The sequence below is a fragment of the Lactuca virosa genome, chromosome 8 (genome assembly GCF_052849685.1).
Source record: "Lactuca virosa cultivar CGN04683 chromosome 8, Lactuca_virosa_CGN04683_v6, whole genome shotgun sequence".
NCBI lineage: Eukaryota > Viridiplantae > Streptophyta > Magnoliopsida > Asterales > Asteraceae > Lactuca > Lactuca virosa.
In genome coordinates, this window is record NC_136433.1 from 36614142 (window position 1) to 36636285 (window position 22144).

A 22144-nucleotide genomic window follows, 5' to 3' on the forward strand; every position below is an offset into this window, starting at 1 on the left:
ACTCGTTGATTGCGGCGTCCGTTTGTACTGCCTAACAAACTAACAATCTCTACTAGAAATTGGGGCCCTTTAGAGTTGGGGCCCTAAGCCCTTGCTTATGTTGTCATAAGGTAAGACCGGGTCTGTTGATTGTTTGTGTCATTTTGCATAATATGGTACTCGAAGATAAGGGTCAGACTATATGTATGTATAACCTGGATGATGTATTTCATTCACCTGCACAAATACAAGTTGGTAGCTTGGAATACTACACAAGAATTTTGGAGATATAAAACTCAGAAACGCACAACAATCTTTGTCAAGATTTGACGGAGCACATTTAGGTTTCCAATTTGTACGTTTTAATGTAATTTTTAATTTTAGCATAACGTTTTTTTTATTGTATTTAGGTTATTAATGTAATTTTTATTTTGTTTAATGAGAAATTTCGTGTTTTAAAAGAATAAAGGTTAATGTTTTTATTAAAATTATGTAATTAAAAATTATATTGTTTAAAAAAAAAGTTGTGTTTTTATTAAAATTATGTAATTAAAAGATTATCCTGTTTTAAAGAAAATGTTGTGTTTTTATTACAATTATGTAGTTAAAATAAATAAAAAAATAAATTATATAGATGATGTGGAGTGGTAGGTATTTTCTATGTGAATAAATACTAGTAAAACTGATATGATGCTGAGGTGACACTTTTTGAGTAAAGACCTTATGGACCACTCCTTGTATCCTTACTCCTTAGTCATCTCCTATTGTTGTCTTTGTTTGGTGTAACAACCATAATGCCATACATATTGCCCATAATGATGTTTTCATAAACATACAAAATATGTTGAGATCGATTGTCATTTCATTTCCCAATACATTGTTGGTCACCTGGTTCGCCTTCTTTAGGTCTCCAATAATGCCGAGACTCTAGAGTCTTTTTTTCACAAACTCAAGCTCGTTGTTTACAATCCTCCTTGAGTATGAGGGGGTGTCATTTATAAATTGTATCTATGTATTGTTGAGGGGCCTATATTAGCAACTGCCCACTAGATATTCTAGTGGTATATTTGTTTCCTTATTTTTGCCCAATACAAATATGCACAAGAGTATTGGATTCATGGGATGGCTTTTCCATCTTCTAACCATCTATCTTGTTCATCAGCATCTTCGTCTTCTTCACGTCTTTTATTCGCACTCACAATAATTATTTGCCAAAACGGTAGTGTTACTTTCCTTTTTTAGTCATGCAAAAGATCCCAAAATATTGATGTTAAATGACACAAAGATCCTGAATCCAACACCTTCTAGTGTTGATTGTATCGTCTTGCCGATTGAAACTCAAAGTGATTCTTCACATATTTATTGATAACAATTGATGAAGATGATCTATCCTTTTGTGTGTTTTCTTTCTTCACTTTGAGGTCTTTGATCAAATATTCAAATGTTCAAATTCCTTGGGTCATTTGTTTTGGATATATTAGAATGTTCCTTTAGGCCCTAGTGGTCTCTGCCAATTGGTGTATATGACATGAAGCTCCCAAATCCAGCATCCAACATTGTTGATTAATAAAATTTCCAATTGAACTCAAACACATAGAGAATAAAGATGAAACCAAACTTATCTGAGATATCACAACACAAGAATTATGCTGTGCATTTATTCTCAAGTTCAAAATACCAAATGTTATAGCGACATAATAGTTTTAGCTTTACATTAGAACAAACACACATAAAAACAAACTACAGAATTTAATATCAAGTTCCAGAAACCATTACTACTTGTAGATTAAGCAACAGCAGATGCTGCTTCAACTGGCCAGAATTCGGTTTTCTTCCCTGTTTTGGAAACAGTCTGTAGAACTGCATCTGGCTGCACATTACCCTTCACTGTCACCTTTTGTTGCTCAAGATCAATGTCAAAAGTTTCCACCCCTGAATTATAATTTTATAACAAAATTAGAATCTGATTTGGAATCTTGAATTAGAAATTTCAAATCTTGATTGTTATTTATAGAACAAACCTTCCATTTTGCCAAGAACCCTCTTCACAGCCCCAACACAGCCACCACATGACATGCCAACCTTAAGAACAACAGTCTGCATTCCCATTAAAATAGATTTGTAAGTTGTTTGTTAAAGAAATTGTATACATAATACAAAAATTATTTTATTTAACAATGTAAAAGATCATTTGAGCTGTTTAAAACCAATTGGCAAAAAGATGGGTTGCTTCTAATCGACATATGTATGATTGTTTAACCATATGGCAAAATGATCAACTTAAGTTTGACAGGGATCAAGATTGAGTGATGACAGTTTACAACCAAAGGTCAATTTTGAATGATATTATCATGATCATAAGTCTGTGAGACTTGTTCTATTGGAAAGCTCCAAAAACAACATAAATAAAGATCCAGAAATTAGCATCTAATTGTTCTACAAAACAATTACTAATAGCAAGATTATTTTTACCTGATTCCATGAAAATTGAATAATAATCCAACTCTAAACCTCGATAACATAAACAGAAATTTAAGAGTGGTTTAAGACCGATCGAAACAAAAGTTAACCTTGATCATAATGGAAAATCCAATACAAGATCAAATCAAAACGATCGGAGCATGAAAATTAGAAATCAGATAACGTAATAATAAAAAACATCAAAGGAACATGGATAAAAACAGCTCAATCGCGTAACCCTAATAATATCATTGACAATAAAATTACATATACCTGAGACATGGTTAGATGAATTTGAAAGAAATCTGAGAAAAGGATTTGACTTTGAAAAGGGATAAACAGATTGATTCGAGGGTATGGGTGAAATGAAGGGAAGGGTGGTGGATGATATTTAAATAGAGAAAGGGGAAAACACGTTTTCGATGGGTGTTGGGGGTTTGGTGACGGTGGTTAGTCGTCAGCCATCACGACCGTTTCGTTGACTTACGGTTTCCGTTCCCTTGGACGAAAGTTTCAACCTTCTAGTAGGATTGTATATTTTATTAATTTGTTATTACTTAGTGGATTGATTTGATTTATGATCATATGATACATAATACTAGTAACAAGTTTTTATGTCTTTTATTTTTCATATAGGATAGGATGCCGACTACATGAAAAATACCGTTAATGTGCATAAAAAAAATTTATAACATAAAAAAAAAAAAAAAAAAAAAAAAAAAAAAAAAAAACTATCCACAACAGAATCTATATTTTTAAAATATAACCCAAAACTTTTACTTATCACTGCAACATTGTGTTTTTTTACTTTTGATTGTAATAAGACCCCGATTGAACAGTGAAATTTCATATTTTCCAAAAACAAAATTAAATATATTGCTATTTCTATGTGATAATAAAAAGAAACATTGAAAAGGATATATTAGTAAACCATTGCTAAGGACAAATTAGTCACTTTAACATAATTCCATATTTTTCAATCTTAAAGCAAAACAAATCTAGGACGGCTTTCGTCTTTACGATGTTTAAGAATTAAGATACTAATTTGGCGTTCCCAATGCTGATTCTATAAAAAAATAATAATAATAACTTTGTACTATTGGATTACATGCACAATGTCGTAAGTTTTGTATTGGAAGAATTATATTAAACTGTTAACTGTGTTCATTAGCGGTCTCTAACAATTTTTTCTCACTAAAATAAAAATAAAAATAAAAAACAAAATAAATCACACAATCAATCTACGTGTTTGGTCCCTAACAATTTTTTTTAACTCGGGTCGTCCCTATTTTATATTTTTGTTGCAAGCTTGGTCCCTATCTGTCCTAAAAAGACTATTTTGCCCTTATAGATTTTTTAGTTTTTTCATTTATTAAAAAAAATAATAATTAAATTTATGGTCCCACCCTATTTACACATTCACCTCGTTCCTATACCGCCCCTGTGAAAACCCCAATCCTACGTCCCGCGAGATCTTCCTCATCTTCTTTTCTTCTCCGCCGGCAACTCTTCACCACCATAATACTCCCGTCATCGGTAAACTGATCCCCACCCAATCTCTTTCCTGCTCTAACATCGACATCCTCATATCACATCCTTCTTTCCCCGGCAACCCTCCGCCTCTGACGATTCATGGTATGTAGAGCCAAAGAAAACAGAGATGATTGTTCCAGTGGAACAACTGTTGTCACTCCAAAATTAAATCATTAAAGGATTCAAATTACTAGTTTCAAGTGAGTAAACATTTTAACCCATAACCACCGATTAGATCATTAAAGACCTGCAAATTAAAAAAACAAAGATTTAAAGGACTCAATTTGATAATCTGAAGACTCAGTTTATGCATAGAGATGAATTACAGGTGATAACTATGTCGGCAATTTTGGGCATCATAAAACATCTCTTTTAAGCATTTCATCAAACAGCTCTTGTGCAACTGGACTCCATTTTTTCAGCACCAATCACAAAGTTATATCCAGATTATAGTATCCTATATAATCAATACAACATCGATCACACGTCATGTACAGTTAATACAAACACAACTCACACAAGAGACCTGAGAAAATGAGAGAACCAGTAACAACAGAAAGAGAATCGGAGAGGAGTAGAAGAAAGGATTGGAATTTGTTTTTTTATTCATATGATGTTACCTGGAAGGAAGTTTCACAGATGACACCCTCATTTCCGATTATAAATGTAGCTCTGTGGACTCCATTGTTTCCGGCGATGGTTGGATCGACCAACATCACCGGTACTTCACGAGGTTGGAGGGCTGTAGGTGCGTTAGAAGGATGTGGAGTAGATAGGTGGCGGTGGCTGGTTGTCGTTGAAGTTTTCCGGCAAGAGAAGACGGATGCAGAATCAACGATGGTATCTCCGGCAAGGTGTGAGGTTGGTTGTCGGTGGAGTCGGCGTGGGAGAGAAAAGATGCAGGGATGAAGGGGGTGTTTGCCTTCTTTTTTGAGAGACTGAAAGTCTTTTTGGAAAAGTTACAAAAAATCAGTTTTCCTAACTTTTCCAAAAAGTCAATTTTCTATCTAAAATCCAAAAATAACTTTTTCTTTATTTTTTCCAAAAAGGATTTTTGTCTCTCAAAAAGACAAGCCAAACACCCCTGAAGAATTGAAGATGGGTTGCTTTAGGTTTAAATTTTTTTTTTCTTTTTATAATTTGTTTTAATCTATTTATGTTATTTATATAATAAAACAAATAAATTCGAAAACTTAGAAAAATTAGAAAATAAATTATTAAGGGCAGTATAGTCATTTTATCTCGGACAAGGACCAAACGCGTAACAAAAATATATTTTAAGGACCGTCCGAGTTAAAAAAAGTTGTTAGGGATCAAACACGCAGATAACCATAGAGACTATTCGTGTAATTTACCCGGCTCGAAATGTAACCCCCAAATCGTAGAGAGCGCCCTAATCCACATGTCGATTATCTCAAATGATTTTTCTTAACAAAACTAATTAGAATAGTTATACTTTAGGAAAGCTGAGTAATCTAATTAAATTTGTAAGACATTTTGAATATAGTAAAGAAAAACTGCATAAAAATCCCTATATTTTGGTTCCGTTGATAAAAAAATTATCCCTCATTTTTGTTATTTATTTATTTATTACAATTTAACCATTGAAACCGGCTATTATTTATAGTTGAACTCATTTTTCAAGTAAACACATACAATAACAAGTTTCGATGGTTAAACTGCAAAAGAAATATCAATGGTAGTTTTTTGTCAGTAGGCTAAAATATATGTATTTTTTTTTTGCAATGCATAATAATTGTTAACCTCAAATCTTTCTTTTTTATAATCTATTTTTGTTGAAACAACTATTACATTTGTTTGATTTTTAATATCTAATAATAAATAAATACATTATTTTAGTTATACTTCTATTGAAATGTATATGTCACTTTTTAATGATGAAAGTAAATCAAATTTGATACAAAATGTACATCCATATACCAAGTATTTTGGTGAAAACAATGAATGTAATTCATCTATACATCCACATACCAAGTACTTTTTTAAGGAACACATTTAAACCACCGAAACTCCACCAGATCATCAATACTCTCCAATCTGATTATAATGCTTCTTAAGGATCCTAGTGATCCATCCAAAAACGAACAAGAAAAAACAATTGTTTTCTTGTATTCATTTGTTAAATTTGTTGGGGAATTTCGAAATAGGGTTATGGGAAATATGGATCACAAACAGGAATCGTGTAAACACTTTCCTTGTTTGATATTTCGACCCTTTATGCCTTAGGTATCACGAAATCCAAACTGAGATAATTCCTGAAGCAACAATTCTGATTTTAGGCACAAAATCAGAATCAATTTTGATAAGATGAAGATGAAGAAGAAACGTCCCACGTTTTCTATGTGTTTCAAAAAACTATATGTCGTTTTTCCCTAACTTATCCAAACAACGGATAAATGAAAAACAGTTTCCATCTTTCAAGAATGACAATTTAGTCCTTGTTTAGTAAATACAAGTAGATTAGGGTTCAGTGCTAATAATGTTTAGTAAATACAAGTGTGTACTCCCGCACCCCCTAACTTGTATTATAACTAAAAGATTATTCTTGAAACACTTGTTAAGTCCATTACACTAAAATATATTTAGTGATAAAATCACCAACAAAATTCAATAGAACAAAAGGCATGAGAAGAATATAACCACGTACTAGACAGGAAACATACACAAATGCATGGTGGAAGAAAGCGCACGAGGAAAAAAACACATGAAAAAACTGTATACCCAAAAAACATAAAGAAATTGCACAAATAAATAAATGAAGAAATCTCACACAACAAAAAAACTATCCTTACAGTTGATTTGAACTATGATTAAAATAGACTTGATTTTCACACTATCGATGCAGATTAATCGATTAAAACCATGGTTTAATCGATTGAAAGGAGATGAAGTATATATAATTTAGTACGTCCCTTGTTTATAGTAATCAGTTTGAAGAGGATTTTGTTTTGCCATTTGGAGGGAAATCGTCTGATATTTTGCGATCGTAATAATCTATTTAATGGCAAAATTTGAAGAAGTGGAGAAGGAAGAACAAATAACGAAGACCGAAGGAGTGACGTGTGTTATTTGGAAACAAATTCAAGGGATTTCTCTCTCTAAATTATAATAAAGGACATTTCTATCAATATATAATTTAGATATTTATAGTATATAAATTAAAATGTACAAATGAATTTATGTAGATTCACGTTTTTAATATGGACCGATATTGCATTCTTGTAGGTTTGATGGAAATTATAAGAGTCTTAAGAAGTATAAACTTTAAGTTTAAAGGTTTTATTTCTATCTTTATAATTTTTAAAAGGACAATTGGAAACTTATCAATAAAAGTTATAAAAATTCTAACAATGGTTATTAATTTGGTGGGGCAGTTGCCCAGCCCTAATGTTTGTCTGCCTAAGCCACAACAACTATATGTCCACGTAGACATCATCCGTGGACAAAAGCATAACATAAAAACCAATTAACTTACCACATGTCATTATAATTAAAATAAAAAAGTCACATGTTATGAATACATTTTTTTATATTATCCAAAAAAGAGGACGTCTGTTAAAAAGAAACTGTGGGAAAGACTACCAAATCTACCTAACCGTGAGATGGTAGTTGGGATCTAATGAAAATAAAACTTCAACACATACCTTGTACTACGAATGTAGTACACATGCACTTCCCTTTACAAATACCAACCGTAACTTTGAAGTTTTTCTAACTAATCCTTTTACTTGTTTAGTTATATAGATCGCGTAGTCATGTGTTCTACGAATTTTTAATAAACAATTTTTTATATTATTTTATATTTATAACATATTGTTTAAACAAAAGAGGAAAGAGAGAACATTGAAAACTGTATTTGGTCAAGTCAAGAATGAATAACACAAACAATTAATCAAACTATCTCTTTGATTAAATGAGAAAATAACTCAAAACTCAATTTGTGAATACACTCTCTTAACCCTACACAGCTAAACAAGATGTATATATAGATTCTAATCTACCGACTTGTAATTAGAATTGTATTAGGACTCTAAAACCAACTTGCTAAAGTCCCGTTATAACTTGGTCTCCAAGTCCTACTCGACTTAGGATTCCAACAATCACCCCCGAATCTCTAAGTCCTTTTAGAGAATTCTTCAACCCCGATCCGTATTTAAAATACGGTCTCGTCGTTGTCGTCACGTTCCGAAAAATCACATTCTTGTAATTTTTGGAGTCATTCCGGACATTCAGAGGCAAAGTGACCCGGTTTGTCACACCGAAACAAATCACCTTAGATCGGTCTTTTTCCCTATTTTTCCGGTTTTTGTCACAACAACAACAATTTTTGCAATTGTTGGAATTGGGTTGAGATAAATCAGAATTGTTATTGGGTTTTTGTCCTTGGGCTGATTTGGTTTTGGTCGACCCGTGTGACCCATGTGACCCATTCGCTTGATTTAACCCGGATGACCCATTTGATCCTTTCCATTTTCCCTTCGTTCCCGACGAGTTACCCCCACCAGACGACGAGCCACATCCTTCCGACGTCGATTTCACAAATAGCACCCTCGATTGATCATTCTCATCGGCATCCTCTTCCCTTATTCTTTCCTCGTAGGCCTTCAATCGACCCACTACGTCTTCAAACCCTACCGATTTCAAATCCAGTACCTGTTCCAAAGAGGCGACAATATGGATGAATTTTGCCCTTGGTAGCGATTTCAGGAATTTCTTCACCATCCTTGGTTCATCGATCGATTCTCCTAGTGCATCTGCCTTGAATGCGATTCCAGATAGTTTTCCCGTGACATAGTCGATCGACTCCGAGTCAGTCATCTTGAATCGATCAAAATCAGACATTAAAGTCTGTAATCGTGCCTCCTTCACACGGTCAACCCCCATATGCCTTGATTTGATTGCTTCCCAAAGTCCCTTGGAAGATTCTTGTTCACCGATTTGGATTATGAGAGGTATCGATTGGTAAATTAAACCTATTGCTAAATCATCTTTGTCTTGATTTTTTGTAGTTCCTGGTTCGGTTATCTCCAAAGCCTTGTGAATCTTTAATACTACCTTCATTCTCATTGACCACACCGTGTAATTTGTTGATGTGAGCATAGGACACTGAATAGAGGTTGATCCAATCTCCTTCATCCTCACCGGAGCTTCTCCATCTCCCCTGTATCTGACATGTTGACCAGCTCGTCAACATGTAAGAATTCGATTTCAAAGCCTTCTGGTATTGGCTCTGATACCAATTAAAGTCAAGAATGAATAACACAAACAATTAATCAAACTATCTCTTTGATTAAATGAGAAAATAACTCAATACTCAATTTGTGAATACACTCTCTCTTAACCCTACACAGCTAAACAAGATGTATATATAGATTCTAATCTACCGACTTGTAATTAGAATTGTATTAGGACTCTAAAACCAACTTGCTAAAGTCTCGTTATAACTTGGTCTCCAAATCCTACTCGACTTAGGATTCCAACATTTGGAATAATAAAAAACAACTAAGAAAACAAATACATACATTCGCCTTATGATATATTTGAAAATTAAAAGATTATTTGACGTGTTTCTTTTGTCCTAAAAATGTGGAGTTAAGTTTATTTGATAAGGCTTCCATCACGAAATTGTTGTTTTTGATGATACGTACTGCTTTCTATTCACAATTGTTAACAAATTTGAGTGTCACCGAAAGTAAGAGGAGAATTTAAGTTATGTTACTTTTGCTACTAGCTGATCTAGCCTTTGAACTGACATTGAATTGTTGATTTTCCATTTGACTTCTGTTAGTTGATCTAGCAAATTGGCCCTTCAAGGTTACTTGGTTTTATGACTTGATCTAGCATTGAGCTTTTGTTTGGCCGATTTAAGGCATTTTTGGGTTATTTTTTTTGACATATATCTTGGTGTTTTTCCTCATTGGCGATTTTTTTTTTTTTGAAGATGAAGGGTTTTGTATCTTTATTTTGGTCACTTGAAAGTGATTTGTAAACCTTTTTGATTGTTGATTAATAATATAAGTCATATGTTTCTCCTTGTGATATGCACCATCTCCCGAATGGTGGAACCATGTAAAATGCTCGTGTCTCCTAAGTTATTACTTTTTTTTTTTGTCATGTACATTTGCTATGCCTTGGCATGTGTTGCTCTCACTATTAGTCATTTTATCGTGTTTTCATATTCTAGTGTGCTATATGTTTTGTTGTTGGGTTTTAACACTAGTTTATGAGACCAAATGTTTGATATCTCTTCAGATAACGTTTAGATTGCTAAAGTAATAATATGGATCTGACATAAGATCCCAACAGCTTTAATCTTAACGTTCAGCAACAACACAACCATTAACTATCTTATTGAAACAAAGTATCAAATAGTTAGTATACAACAATGAGATATAAAATTCAGGGAAATGACACTATGTATAAATACACAAGTAATCAAGATGATGGTAGATTCTGATCACATGGTGGAAACAACCTTGCCCCACTATTATTCAGCCTAGTATATGTATTAAGGTGTCACCCCTCAAAGGAACTCAATGACTTAATGATGGATTCATATACCTTAATACCCTCTAAAAACACCGTATCCTCCAAATACTCATTATGATCATGAAGCAAAATTTGGGTGTTCTTCATAGGTGAAAATCCAAAAGTCGGGATCCCAAGTTGCCTCATATATCTAGCATCAGTAGTAGAAGATAAAATCTCAGGCTTTTCAAGCTCCCCACCACATGCTTCAACAGCATCCTTAAAAACATTCCACCATGGATTCGAATCGTTAGTTGCAGTCATCAAAGGTCTCCCCATATAATCTCTCAATGGTCCTTTCTCCACAATATGATAACTCATGTTCCTTGTTTTAGGTGCCCATTCTTCAGCAATCCGCTTCTTCAAAAGATCCGGATCAACAGTTGGTGGCAACCTCACATCATAACCTACTTCCGCCTCAGAAGGTTGCATGTTCATCACAAAGTTTCCATTTTTAGAAGGAGTTCCCGCTTTTAAATAAACCGGATTTGCAGAAACAACCTCGGAGTTTGCTAAAACCCCGGTTTTCACCAAATCAAACTGATTCTCCCTGAATCTTGACACGACCTCGATGCTCTTCATCAAATTCTCCATTGCAGTGTCATCAAACATCTTTGATCCATGTCCTGGTTTCCCAACAGCCTTGATAACAAGATTCCAAGGAGATCTATCAGCATAAAACACACGATATTTATTCGTAGTTGAAGCTTGTCCTTCATCTAGAAAGAACCCGACATTCAGGTCTTTGAACTCTTTTGATTCCACAAACTTTTGCATCCCATCAAACCCACCGATTTCCTCATCAGGGACATAACATATATGAAGTGTTCTAATCGGTTTGAACTCAGGGTCTCTTTTTATGATGTTTCTGAGAGCTTCTAGGTATTGGATAGCAATACATTTGTCATCTTGGGCACCTCGAGCAAAGATTTTCCCATCATCGGATTTGATAGCAGAGAAAGGTGGGTGGACCCACTTTGAGGGTTCAGCAGGGACTGAGTCAAGGTGGGAGTTGAAGAGGATGGATGGGAGATTAGGGTTTGAGCCTAAGAAAGTGACAAGAAGGAGAGGTTTTTGTGGTGTGGTTAGGTATAGGGTTTTGGTTATGAGGTTGGGGATGGATTTGGCTAAGACATTGAGGAAGGAAACTGCAGTGGAGTAGTCTGGGTTTGGGTGAGCTGTTTTTATTCTCAAGTATTGTTGGAAACGGGTGATGGATGTTTCAGCGGCTTCAGGTGCTACTGCTTGTTGTGTTGTTAGTGGGAGGAGAGATATGAAGATGAGTGTACATGTTGATAGGAGAAAGAAGCTCTGGTTGTGCCAATTTGGTTTGACCATGGCCGGCTTTGTCTGGGAGACATAGAGTCGATATGAACTTTTGCACATTTAAAAGCTTGATTTTGTATCGAGTTAAGTTAAACAATTTGTATAGGGTTAAAAATATGGTTGTAACATGTGAAAATCTGTTTTTGGCATTTTAACAAACACATAGTGGGCAAAAAAAAAAAGATTCTTGATTTGTTATTCCAAGGTGCTTGCTTGAAAAGTGAAAACCAATTCAGAAAACATGATTCTTGGAGATCCAAACTGAAATTATGAATAACTTCGTTGAAAATCAATAAAATTGCACAACGAAACAGGAGATGTCATTATATACGAGGATCAGTTGTAATGAACTCAAGGAGCAAATTTGAACATCAGAAAACCAGTTAATTACGAGTCGGTAATGTTTTCATTAAGTGTGGTCAACTTACAAAAAAAAAAAAAAACAAAAAATCTTTTACAAGTGCTTCACTTCTCACTATCCCTTTTGATTGATTGATTGTCAAAATTCATTTTCTACTTAAATAAGAAACAAACAGTGATTGGGGGGAAACTCACCTCAGATAAGTGGTCTCCGCCAAACAAGGATCCGTTTCTGGAAAGAGATCAACGGAGCAGCTGCAGATTGAGGGCCACTGGGCCAGTTCAGCAAAAGTGATATCCGTCGACTATTTTGTAGAACCCTAAAAACGTTGTCGAGTAAAATTCATTACCTGATCGGAGAGCTGAGTAGAGCAGGGCTAAGTCGAGAAGGGGTGGCGCCGGAGATCGGAGAGTTGCGGCGGTGGCTAGAGAGTAGATAGTAGAAGATGGGAGATGGAGAAGAAACTGTGATGGAGGCGTTTCTGTGAATCGTATCAGGAAACAAGAAAGAGAAACGGTAAGTTTGAGCCATTGAGGGCATAATAGTCATTTGATCTTTAAAAGGTATATATTCTTTCCGCACACAAGATCATTATTCCATAATTTTTGGGTTTCTTATTATGCTTACTGAAACACGCGTAAAAAAAAAATTATTGATAATTTAAAATGATAACAAAAGATTGAAAGATTTACATAATTTTATTAAATTACAAAGATATAAGCCTTATATAATAAGTTTATAATGATTAGTTAAAACTAATATATACATATTTTTGAATATCACCATTTTTTTCTTAGCACCGACAATACCGGTCAATCTCCAAAATCCTTTGAAATAAAACATTTTAAAGTTATTTGAACAATTTTTTTTTATTTGTGAATTGAGATTGTGGTTTTGTCATACTTTCAAAATTTATTTACGATTTGGAATTGATTTAAATAGTATAATCTTTAGTTAATTTATTTATTTATTTTTATTTTAAATGGGTTAATCGAAGTTTAACTCATTTAATTAATATATTGGGTCGAAAACTACATAAATAGATCAACCCAATGACAACCCACTTATCTAAAAGGTTTGGTTGGGTCAGAAATATCAACCCATTTAAATAAATAGATTGGATTTGATTGAAAATTTCAACCCAATTAATAATAGGTTGAACCCGAATCCAACCCATATCGACCCATTGTCAGCTCTAAAATACGTATATTCATTTTCACAATGGAAACTAAGTTTGGTGTCCTTATTCCTATTAACGCTTATAAAAAATTGCGCTTAAATTTGATTTCTTTCGGAACATGTATACAATTCTTGAGCTAAATATTAAATATGTCAGTTAGTCAGGTTTCTTAGCAAAAAGTAATACAATAGTGACTACTCAAGATTTAGCTCTAGTGTTACAGTCTTTTTGCATTCAACTGCACTTTAATGTCTCAAAACATTTTGTGCATTCTTTATAACTCGTTTGTTTATACAAACAAAAGAACAATACAAAATTTACTAAGGAAACGACGTTGTACTTTCTTGCATTTGACTATTCCAAAACTCCATTGTATTTTCATTACTTTGAACATTTTACCATTATTAATCTAATTAAAGAAATAACATTATACTTTTGTTTCATTGTAGCTTTAGCATCCTACTTCAGTTTTCGTCTCACCAACTCTAGTGTTTATAAAATACCAATTATATCCTTCACTCTTTGAATTAAATTGGAAACAGAAAGAGACCAACCCCATCAACTCTTTAATTGTGAATGCAACACTTTCCAATTGAATTTTTCAAAAAATGACCAAAAAGCCCTTCCTTAGTAAAGCCCTTCAACTTTTTTGAAAAAAATATGTAAGTATTCCATTCTTCCAAATCTAGTATTTGTAAAGTGCCAAATATAACCTTCCCTCTTCAACTTTTTTTGATAGTGAAACTAATCAGGAGGCATCCATCGAGTTCCTATTTTTTTTCCTTTTTCTATCCACAAGCCACACACTTGGATTTCATTAATGCTAAACTATTAATTCATACTTTTTACCAACCAATGTCGTTATTGGCAGCAAGGTTAAGTGAAAGATTGCTCTTGATGGTACCAAAAGGACCTTCAATTATCATCTTGACATCATAGTTTCCATCAGAGTAACTTGATCTGTAGCATAATGGTTCAACCAACAACATCATAAATTGAAGTATTAACTAACAAGATGATAATTGAAGGTCCTTTTGGTACCATCATTAATGCTAAACTATTAATTCATACTTTTTACCAACCAATGTCGTTATTGGCAGCAAGGTTAAGTGAAAGATTGCTCTTGATGGTACCAAAAGGACCTTCAATTATCATCTTGACATCATAGTTTCCATCAGAGTAGCTTGATCTGTAGCATAATGGTTCAACCAACAACATCATAAATTGAAGTATTAACTCACAATTATATTTCGGTTTTGATCTGTAGCATAAGGGGCTCTCTTTTCCGTAACCTTTTTACCAAGATCAAAACCGAAATATAATTGCAAGACTAAACTACCATGGTATTCTAGGTTAAAAAGAAACACTAAAGGAGACAAATATAACATTTTGTGATACCATACATATCAAAGTTTTTCATTTGGGCAAATCATCAAACAGTTGACATGCATTATGAAATATAACTATAATTTACAAACAAAGAGGGATGATGCTATCTTGACAATAGTAAACCCTACAGATTAAAACTCATGATTCATCAAATAAAACCCTAAGTCTAATTGAAAGAAAACGTTTCAATAAACCTGAAATCGGGTAGAACCAATCGAGGCTTAGCATATCTATTGACCAAACTGATTTACAAGAACATAGAACAAAAATCAAAACAAATGTAGATTAGTTGGTGAAATGTCAAATAAAGTAATAAACATGGCATAATGGAACATAAATCAGGAAAAATCATCCATGAATATCTTTTTAAAAAAAATGCAGAATCGAATCATTTTACTTTTCATGTCATTTCTCTTAATCTCGAGTTCAATATAGTTGTGGAACATTTTCATGCGAGCTAAGCATCGAAGAGAGGGTAGATGTAAGAAGAGGATGTGATATCATGGACCAAGGAAGAAAAAAGAGTTTGTTGCCGATTGTACCCAGATTTGGGGATAGTGTCATTTTCATATTTGAAAGTTTGAATATCGTATTGTGAGGTTGCCGATTGTACCCAGATTTAGGGACAGTGCCATTTTCATATTTGAAAATTTGAATATCGTATTGTGAGGAAGCGAGATTTAGGGAGAAGAAGGGTATTGCTAAGGTTAAAGAATAAAAGGGTAAAGTGGTAATTTTAGTTGATGGGGAATGAAGTTTATTAAATGAACACGTGGCTAACAAGGATTCTTTTATTAGGAGTAGGATGCGGTTCCTTTCCTTTTTCCATTGAATGTCAACTTCTATTTGTGTTTGATGGATTCTCAAATAAATCTTTTTTGAATTTTCTTAGAGTTTGATTTTGTTAACGAAATTATGAATGAATTTTCATAATCAGATTGGTGGAGTAAGTAATGGATGTTTATACTAGAGAAGGATGTATAATGCTAAATGCAAGAAATGACAATGTATTTTTCATTTTTTCTCCTAATTATAGCTATTATACTTTTTATCTTTTCTATTATAACATTTTACTTTTAAATCATTTATTAACGAGAGAAATGCAAGAAATAACAACTTACTTTTATTTGTTTATTTTTATTATAGCATCATACTTTTATATATTGTAACCATGTACTTTGAAAAATCTATCAATAATAGCAATATTATCCAGATATATAGAGAGCAAGAGATATTGGGAGATTGGAGTCAAGATTGGTGTGCGAGGAAATGAGTGACTACTTAAATTAGTCCTGTTTTCTCCTTACATTCTTCTATGCTAATGTACTAGGTGTAAAACCATGTAAGACATGGGTTCATTCAAAAGAAAAATTAAATATGAAATTCTAAACATTTGAGAAGTTTGAATTTATAAGAAAAATTAGAAAAATATTGAATTATTAAAATTAAAGTGTTTTTTTCTCTTTTAAATTTAAACTAATAATTTAGATAAATAAACAAAGGAAACTGATGAAGTTTTAATTTAGAAAATTTGAAAATAGAAGGAAAGTCAATTAATGAAATTGATATACATTTATTATAACATTTATTGCAATTATTACATTTAAATATTATATGTAACTAGATTATGATCCACGTAAAACGCGGGGAACATATAAAAATGTACATATAAAGGTATAAAAAAATTGGCGTTATAAAAAAAATAAAGTAACAATCCTATCAATGAATATTTTTGAAACTACAATGCTTTTAATGAATTTTTTTGCAAAATTTAATGTTATTAATGAATATTTTTTTCCATAAAACAATCCTTTAAATGATCTTCAATATACAAAAAATGTAACTTTCCATATCAACTAAAAATAATCCAAAAAAGTCATTTTTTTTAAGAGTACGATGCTATATATGAACTTTTTTTTTCTTTCAAAGTTCAATACTAAAAGCAATTTTTTTTTTCAAAAAATGTCTTAATATAAGGTTAAAAGAGCATATTGTAAAATACTTATCGATCTACATGAGCAAGAATTAAACATTTCCATCAATACCTAATAAGGCATATAAATCATGCCTCATTCTGTAATGAATTCCAACGCCCCACAATGTGGAATCCTCTCAGTGGCAACATTCCAGAACTCAGACCACATTGGATAATCAATATGAAGAGAAGTTGCAATAAAAAATAATAATTGTCACCATCTTATACAAATATTATAGATTATTGGGGTGTTAGATAGCGTAATAACTTGCCAACAAAAAAATACCAACACCCTGTAGACATCACCTGTACAACATTTAATAAAAATACAAAAAACGTTATAAAAAATAAACTATACTTATGATATCTCTTCTAAGGTACATATGATTATTGAAATTAATGCCAACAAAAATCTTCAATATTTAAGTGGCTCTAAATACAACTACCCTCTAGTTTTAGGGCCCTTGACTTCACCCCACTCCCAAGCAGAAACGGTCCTTCAAATACTCTAAAAAACCTGAAAGATTAAAATATACACACAAAAAGATGAAAAGGGTAAAATGAACTTTCAAATATAACAACAATATTTTATAGACAATACTACAAACAAGCTAGAAACATGCTAATAGAGATGAAAGAACATCATAATTAGATTAACACCATACACTCATTTAGTCTTATCTTTCTTCTTCCCTTATAGGAGTTTATAAAACATTTTCTATTGTATGATGGATTTCCGAATTACTTTTTTGAGATATGTGAGGCTGCAAAGAATGGAACAACAAAGAAATGGAATGGATCGGTAATCGTAAAAGCAAGATAATAGAATAAGTAATTCCATTCCAGAAACATGAACATAATGAAAATTTCATATGATTTTTTATGTTACATATTGCAATTTAAATTATAAAGATAATCCTTCACATATCTTTGTTTAGTTATTATTTTGTAATTAAAAATGATTTATATTGCAACTTTTATACTAATATCTTCTCTTATTGTTGAGAAAACTGTTGGATAAGGTGTCTAAGTCCATAACTATTTCTGGTATGTACTTGACCCGACCCGACATGGTCCATTTGGGTTGCATGGCATCGTGCATTTGGATAGACTAAATGAGAGAAATAACACTTGTGGTTTATTAATATATTATAAGTTATAATATATTAATAGTATTATTTAATTAGTATTGATCAAGAATTAATTTAGAATTAATTAAGTGATCAAAAGATAACTAATTAAATATATGGGTTGATCATGTAAATCATCCATAACTTGTATAGTGGGCTAAAAGGCTCCATGGATAATCAAGTTGGGTTAAACCCATTGAATGCTCCATGGAGGCTCCATGGGAGTTACAAACTCATGAGTCATGGAAATGAAGAGTCATGCCACATTAGGGTTTACATGGTGTAACCCTAGATGTGACACACTATATAAGCAACATGTTCTCCACCAAAATCGGTGACACTAAGAAACAAGAGGGCTAGAGCCGATTTTGCAAGTGTAAGATTCTCTCAAAGTTTACTCCTTTGCATTTGGTGTTGTGTGAAGCATTTGAGGCATCACACTTGGGGTGCTAGGCTCACAAGGTTTCAAGGATCATAATCAACAACAAGGTAAGTTATTCTATCTTTCATTCAAGTTAAAAATGTTTCCCATGTATGCTAGATAGGAATATAACCTTGGAATTCAACTTTGCATGATTATTAGACAAACATAGATCCAAGGTTATTAGGGTTGCATGTACACTTAGGAAGTGTTAGAATGCTCAAAACCCATCAGTGGTATCAGAGCCTAGGTTTGTTTGTTGTTTTTTTTTTGTGTGCAAACAGCTTGAAAAAAAAATCGTTAAATTACAAGTTTTTTTAAGTGTAATTTTTTATTCTTGAAAGTGTTCATATTCATGTTCTTGAACTTATGAAGATTAGATGATCATAGGAATTGTTTGTAACCTTCATGGTAGTTTAATTCATGATCATAATGTGTTTTAATGAGTCCATAACTTGTCCTCAAGTTATGGAAAACCAAAAGTCTCACTTTTATTAAAGCCATTAAAAGAACACAAGAGTTATAAAAATGAAGAGTCTTCATTTTTATTACTCAATTAATTCATAAGTTATAAGAAATGAAAAGTTTTGGAAGTTTACAAAACTTGCCCTCAAGTTTTGGAACATGTAAAGTCTTGATTAAAACTTTAGTTCCAACCCTTAGAATTTTAAAAGTTAAAATTCAACCCTTATACTTTATAATATTATAAGTTACTAATATATATATATATATATATATATATATATATATATATATATATATATATATATATGTATAACAACAAGTCGTCTTACCGCTAGTACGCCTCATTCACGAAGCCGGTCTATAAGGGGGGTATAAGGTTGTTGCCTATAAAATGGCAACTTAATGGGTGTCCACTCTCACCCACCGCTTCCTTGATCGGTGGAGGGTCGTTAGCCGAACAGGTAAGACAAGGACTTATAAATTCTCATTAAAAGTATGATGAATATTATAAAGTAACTAAATGTTTTTATTAAATTCCCAATCTTAGTTACTTTAGGAAAATGTGAATAAGGTGCTAATCCATGAAATTACACTTTACACTTTGTTTAAGTCGTTGGTGGAGCGTGTGTGGTTAACCGACACACTAACTTGGACTTAACAAGGTAGGTAAATGGTGACTTAAGGTTTACCATAGCATCAGTGGAACGTGTGTGGTTTACCGGCACATCGATTGAGTGATAAACCTTGAGGGTACCAAGTGATTTGCATGGTTACTTCACACCTCGTTTTGTGATCCTCGGTATCCCAGTCACAAAACTTGGAGGGCACACTCGAGATTGAAACATGCCTTTGAAAAGTTCATTGAATCTCAAAAGAATCTAGGAATTTCTAAGAACCAATTAAAAACCTAATATTTATATTTCGTTTTTCATGGTGGAAATTGGTGAATCGTCATTCACCTACCTTTCAAATATGTTATAGCTTGGATTATGGCATACCTCTTCTAAGGTATAATATATTGTGATTGGATCCTAGCCTTAATATTACATTTGGGTGTTTTATTAAGGACTCTCTTAATATCTAAACTAATCTTGTTCTCTTCTTTCAGATGTCTTCAAACAATGCTGCTTCTGGCTCTAATCCTAATGGCTCCTTTACCCTTATGAACTTGTGTGGGAAAGTCACTTTTTATGGATCCAACTTCAATGAATGGATCAGAAACATCAGGATGATTACCCGCTACGAGGACAAAGAATATGTCCTTGACAAGGAGCTTAAGGAGATTGATGAGACCACTGCAACTCCCTAGGAGATCGCTGACTTCCGGGCACATGAAAGGGATGCTACAAAAGTGGCATGCATCATGTTGGCCACCATGACAGCGGAACTCCAAAAGTCCTATGAGGACTTCTACCCTTTTGAAATGCACCAAGATCTGATGGAAAGATACCATCAAAGTGCACGACAAGAGAGGTATGAAATCATATGCTCTATCATAACAACCATGATGAAGGACGGGGAATCCGTCACGAGCCACATGTAGAAAATGCAAAGGTATGTGGATCGGTTGCTGAAGCTTAATGTGAACTTCCCTGAGGAGCTTGCAATAGATATCATTTTGCACTCCTTACCATCGTGCTATGATCAATTCCGCATGACATATCACATGAATAAGGAAGAGGTCACACTCAGCAAACTTCAGGGACTCCTCAAGACCGCAGAAACAGGTCTTAAGGGTAAGTCGGTTGTTAACACTCCTACTCCAAACTCCGCCCCGGTTTTGGAAATCGTGAAAGGTAGAGGGAAGAAGAGGAAGAGCTCTTCGAAGGGTACCAAGGCTAGGACCCTTGATGGCTCTTCTTCAAGTGGAACCAAGAAAGGTTTTGTCACTCCTTCTTCTGACCCTAAAGAGGCTGAATGCTTCTATTGCCATGAAAAGTCACATTGGAAGCGGAACTGCCCAAAGTACCAGCAAGATGTGAAGGATGGGAAAGTTAAACCCAACCATGCAGGTATTTACACTATCTTATCTAATAACTCACCCCATTCTAACTCTTGGGTCCTTGATACCGGTTGTGGTATTCATATTTGTTCTGATTTGCAGGGACTAAGAAGAAGTGAGAATGTGGAGCATGGAAGAATAAACTTAATCATGGGGAATAGGAAAGCTTTACCTGTCACCAAGATTGGAGTTTATACTTTATCGCTAAGTAGTGGGTTTAGTTTAGATTTGAATAAATGTTGTTATTCGCCAGAAATGGCAAGAAATATTATTTCCTTTCATACATTGTATAAACAAGGTTTCACCTTTTCATTTGATAATGAAGTTGGTTCGATTAATGCTTTCTTTAATAATGTTCTTTATTTTAAAGCATTACCTTGTGATGGTGTGTATGAAACTGTATCTGTGGTTGATAACTCAGGAAATAATGTATTGTGTATTGATTCTGTTAATAATAATAACTTGGATAAAGCATCATTATGGCATTGTCGTCTTGGACATATAAGCAAGAAACGCATAGGCCAACTCCAAAAGGATGGAGTCTTGGAGTCATTTGACCTAAAGTCAGATGATAGTTGCGAATCATGCTTACTTGGAAAAATGACAAAGTCACCCTTCACAGGTTCTTGTGAGAGGGGTGAAGGTTTGTTGGATCTTATACACACGGATGTGTGTGGACCCTTCAAACATGCCACAAGGGATGCTAATCGTTATTATTTGACTTTTACTGATGATTACAGTAGATATGGATATGTCTACTTAATCAAGCATAAGTCAGAGACTTTTGAGAGGTTTAAAGAGTTTAAACAGGAAGTCGAGAATCAATTGGGCAGGAACATTAAGATGCTTCGATCCGATCGAGGTGGTGGGTATCTTAGTTCAGAGTTCCTTGACTATCTTAGGGAATGTGGGATTGTCTCACAATTGACACCTCCCAGGACACCGCAGTTGAATGGTGTAGCTGAGAGGCGTAATCAAACCTTGTTGGATATGGTTCGTTCCATGATGAGTCGAGCTTCGCTACCAATCTCATTTTGGGGGTATGCCTTAGAGACTGCCGCCCATATCCTTAATCTAGTTCCCACAAAGAAAGTTGCCAAAACTCCTCATGAGATGTGGATTGGTAAAGTACCCAAACTAGACCACATTAAGATTTGGGGTTGCGAGGCTTTCGTGAGACGCGAGACTCATGATAAGCTCGAACCTCGAAGTGAGAGGTGTATTTTCATCGGCTACCCATATAAATCCTTTGGTTACCTCTTCTACAGACCTAGTGAGAATGTGGTCTTTGTAGCTAGGAGGGCTTTCTTTCGAGAGAGAGAGTTCATAAGCCAAGGAGACAGTGGGAGGCAAGTTGACCTTGAAGAAATTCAA

General features: G+C 33.7%; 2 protein-coding genes and 1 long non-coding RNA gene across 5 annotated transcripts; all 3 read right to left on the reverse strand.

Moving 5' to 3' along the window:
• Positions 1-1597: 1597 nt before the first annotated feature.
• ATX1 (homolog of anti-oxidant 1) lies at positions 1598-2855 on the reverse strand. Of its 2 annotated transcripts, XM_079067300.1 has the most exons (3): positions 2713-2855; positions 2001-2076; positions 1598-1911 (listed from the first exon to the last, which is right to left on the reverse strand). In XM_079067300.1, exons 1-3 carry the CDS (start codon positions 2719-2721, stop codon positions 1766-1768), a joined length of 231 nt encoding a protein of 76 aa, XP_078923426.1. In that variant the 5' UTR covers positions 2722-2855; the 3' UTR covers positions 1598-1765. The 2 variants fall into 2 exon arrangements, with proteins under 2 accessions (XP_078923426.1, XP_078923425.1); XM_079067299.1 differs by lacking the exon at positions 2713-2855 and having other exon boundaries at positions 2001-2097.
• A 724-nt stretch (positions 2856-3579) lies between these two features.
• Positions 3580-4963, reverse strand: LOC145133898 (uncharacterized). Its single transcript, XR_013718808.1, has 3 exons — positions 4593-4963; positions 4299-4429; positions 3580-4219 (listed from the first exon to the last, which is right to left on the reverse strand). It is a non-coding gene; the product is annotated as an uncharacterized LOC145133898 (long non-coding RNA).
• Positions 4964-10313: 5350 nt separating this feature from the next.
• LOC145132101 (uncharacterized) lies at positions 10314-12736 on the reverse strand. 2 transcript variants are annotated; one of them, XM_079066753.1, is made up of 3 exons: positions 12558-12736; positions 12403-12462; positions 10314-11871 (listed from the first exon to the last, which is right to left on the reverse strand). In XM_079066753.1, the coding sequence occupies exon 3, from the start codon at positions 11857-11859 to the stop codon at positions 10510-10512; it is 1350 nt and encodes a 449-aa protein (XP_078922879.1). In that variant the 5' UTR covers positions 11860-11871; positions 12403-12462; positions 12558-12736; the 3' UTR covers positions 10314-10509. The 2 variants fall into 2 exon arrangements, with proteins under 2 accessions (XP_078922879.1, XP_078922878.1); XM_079066752.1 differs by having other exon boundaries at positions 12403-12736.
• Between the last annotated feature and the right edge of the window lie 9408 nt (positions 12737-22144).